Source organism: Trichosurus vulpecula, chromosome 1 (genome assembly GCF_011100635.1).
Source record: "Trichosurus vulpecula isolate mTriVul1 chromosome 1, mTriVul1.pri, whole genome shotgun sequence".
Taxonomy (NCBI): domain Eukaryota; kingdom Metazoa; phylum Chordata; class Mammalia; order Diprotodontia; family Phalangeridae; genus Trichosurus; species Trichosurus vulpecula.
The window spans coordinates 77,256,166-77,259,523 of record NC_050573.1 but is presented as its reverse complement, the minus strand read 5'-3'; the positions used below and the strand labels follow the sequence as shown (position 1 = coordinate 77,259,523).

Sequence of the window (3,358 nt, the reverse complement as noted above, 5' to 3'; positions counted from 1 at the left end):
TAGTATGCATTTAATGAACGGTTGTTGAGTTGAATGGAATTGAAGTGTCTCTGGGGGTCTGATGGGTCAGAAGCATCTCTAGAAGCCAAAAAGAATCCACCTTGGAGCACAGAGTTGGTTTGGTATTGCCCAAAAGGCAGCCAAGTTCACCTGGGTTCTTAAGAGAGGCAATATGATACATTAGATGGAGTGCTGGCTGGACTTGGATCCAGGTAAGATTTCGAATTCTGCCTCTGTCGAAACCTTACTAGTTGTACTATCATGAGCAAGTCACTTAACAACTCTGTAAGCCTCAGTTATTATTAGATTGATGTCCAGAAATACCTTAAAGGAGATAATACATTAAAGGAACTTGCAAACCTTAAGGTGAAAAACAATAGCATTGTTTTTATTATGAGTAGAATGTTTGCCCCAATCCACCTCCTGTTTTATCATGGCTAACCCCTCCTCCCCGCTTCCACCTCACCAGGGGCAGCTTTGGCTCAAAGCCAGAGTACCTGGGTTCTGGGGGCTGTCACCCGATGGACCCTGCCCCTAGTTTTCAGCCTGCATCTTTGCAGGCAGGAAGAGATCAGCCATTGCTTTCTCTGGGATCTGCTCCTTTCCACACATCCAAGGTAGCTTAGGGGCAGGTCAGGTCCTTTTCCATCTCTACACTCTTCCCTGCCTGGGCCTGGGTCTGGAAGGTCCCCCTGAATTGTTTCCCTGCTGCCACTGTACTCTAGAACCTGGCTAATACAGTTATGTAAGTCCTCTTCATGGCTAGAGGAGAGGGGATACAAGGGAGGGAATCTGGGCGGGGGGTGAGCTGGGTGTTTGTCCTCAGGCCCAAACTCCAGGTTTCTCAAGGGCAGAACTCAATGCAATTTAGGGACATTTATTATGATTCTGCTGTTTGCAAGTGACTGAGTTTATTTCCCATTACTCTCCAGCAAAGGTGAAATGCTGGGACTTTAGTTGAGATTAGGAGCCAGGGGTGTTAGCAGAGACCTTCTCCCATCCTGGCCTCAGAGCATTAACACAGAAATCTGCTTTCCTGACAGGGACACTGAGGCTAGGTCTGAAGCCTCAGCAGGGGACAGCTGGAATTTTGGGTCAATATCCCACTTGCTCCAGGGCTAAGATTGCTTGTGTAGGGCCAGGACTAGGAGAGTGGGGTGCGTATGGGAGTGGGGAGGCAGTCTTCAGGCACAGGAAAATTCAAGCAGGCTTGTTTCTTAGAAACTTGGGCAAATTCCACCAATAATTACTGCCTTTACATTTCTGTCCCCGGAGGGTTGTCAGGGGCACCTCCTGCCCTTCCTTGTCTAATGACTCCTTGCACAACCAGGGGTGACAGTCCATGAACAGGCACTCTGGGGCCCCTCCAGCTCTTAATCCTTGTGTCTCAAAAACATAGATATTCATTGGTGGAGAGATCTTTTGAAATTCTTCAGTTGCCCTTTACTCATTTCACAGAAAAGGACTCCTGAAACCCCAAGAGGAGAGACTTGTCCAAGGTAAGTCAGTGTTAGAACTGAGCCTAGAACTCAGGCCTCTTGACTCCCAGTTTTGGAATCCTCTCCCTGTCCGGTGCCCTCTCCCTAGCCCCTCTCTCCTGCCCCCTCAGCTTTGGCTCCCTTAGGTGCCTCAGTGCCGCATTGTCAACTGGCCTGGCAAAAATTGGGGTGGGTGGGGGAGGAGCTTCCTTCTTTACTCCCCCTGCTTTTGTTTCTCTCAGTGCTCCCAGAGAAAGAGATTCTGGTCCCTCTACACCAGGAAACAGCTCACCCATGGAAGGAGAGAAACCTGGGCATGGGACAGGGTCTGTATGTAACTCTACTCAGCACTAACCTGAACTCTCATTCCTCCATACCCAGAACAAACTTGGCACCATGAAGCTGATGAAAGGTAACCTAATGCTGGGGGTTCTGCTGAGCACAGTGTTTGGGGCATTGTTGATGTTACTGCTAGCTTGGACAGCTCCAGCACATCTGAGGCCCCTATCCCCGAGGATCTTTTCAAAGAAATTTGAGTGGCAGGTTCAGACACCACATCCCTTGGACCTGAAGTACCCTCAGTCTTACCCCTTCCTAATCAACCATCCTGACAAGTGTGAGAGTCCTGGAGATGCCCCATTCCTGCTCATGCTGGTGATGACTCAGCCCCAGGATACGGGGATACGCCAGGCCATCAGGCAAACATGGGGCAATGAGACCTTGGTTCCTGGTGTGGTCATCCGCCGCCTCTTTGTTCTTGGCCTGCCCCAACCCCTCTTTGCCCAGGAACTTCGGGCCCTCTTGGAGGAGGAAGACAGGGAGCATGGGGACCTCCTCCAGGTGGGCTTCCTGGATACATATCACAACTTGACTCTCAAGATCCTCACGGGGCTGGAATGGATGGCCCAATACTGTCCCACTGCCCACTATGTGCTCAAGGTGGACAATGATGTCTTCCTAAACCCCAGCTTCCTGGTTCATCAGGTGCTGTGGCCCAATGGACCCCGGCAGCTAGATTTTATCACAGGCTACATCTACAGAGACGCAAGACCTGAGCGGAGACCGGGTCACAAATGGTACATGCCCCCAGAGCTGTATTCCCAGAACGAGTATCCAGACTATTGTGCAGGCCCTGGCTATGTGATGTCTGGCTCTCTAGCCCTCAGGATCCTGACTATAGCTCAGAGATTCAAGGCCATCTATGTGGAGGATGTGTTTGTAGGGTTGTGCCTGAAACAGCTGGGAGTGAAACCCACACCCGCTCCCCCCAACACCTTCCTGATGTTGAGGAGGAAGTATAACCATTGTGCTTTCCACCGACTTGTCCTGGTTCACCACTTCCAGCCCCAAGAGTTACTCCAAATATGGCCAGATTTCTTGACATCCAATGGCGCCTGCCCCTCAGTGTAAGGGTCCCGCATAGGGGCCCACAGTCTCCCTTCCCTTATCATGCGCCACATAATCTGGACAGACAATGGTAGTAAGCCCCATCCAGAAGGCTCTGTGTAGCTCAGTGAGGCAGGGTAAGGTGAGGGGGATGTGGGTGCCTGTGCCAGCACCTCCCCTCCTTAAAGCAGGTAGCTTTGGCCTAATGACTCGTGATACATGAAAATAATGGAATTTTACTATGCTGTTAAAAAAAACCCCACTAAATATGAAAAATTCAGAAAACGACGAGGAGATTTATACCCACTGTTTCAGCCTTCAGTAAGCAAAGCTAGAAAAACCACCATAAATGGAAGTCCAGCTTTTCTCTTTTTCTTTTTTTTTTTTTTTTTTTTTTTGCTTTTTGGCAGGGCAATCGGGGTTAAGTGACTTGCCCAAGGTCACACAGCTAGTACATGTGTGAAGTGTCTGAGGCCGGATTTGAACTCAGGTCC

The 3,358-nt window shown here is 49.9% G+C and overlaps 1 protein-coding gene across 1 annotated transcript; it reads left to right on the top strand.

Annotated features, from left to right (window-relative positions):
• Nucleotides 1–1,874: 1,874 nt before the first annotated feature.
• Nucleotides 1,875–2,888, top strand: LOC118842942 (beta-1,3-galactosyltransferase 2-like). Its single transcript, XM_036750293.1, has one exon. The coding sequence runs from the start codon at nt 1,875–1,877 to the stop codon at nt 2,886–2,888; it is 1,014 nt and encodes a 337-aa protein (XP_036606188.1).
• Nucleotides 2,889–3,358: the final 470 nt, after the last annotated feature.

Excerpts from the sequence above, each read along its gene's own strand:
- LOC118842942 (XM_036750293.1), top strand. The coding sequence starts at position 1,875 with ATGAAGCTGATGAAAGGTAACCTAATGCTGGGGGTTCTGCTGAGCACA.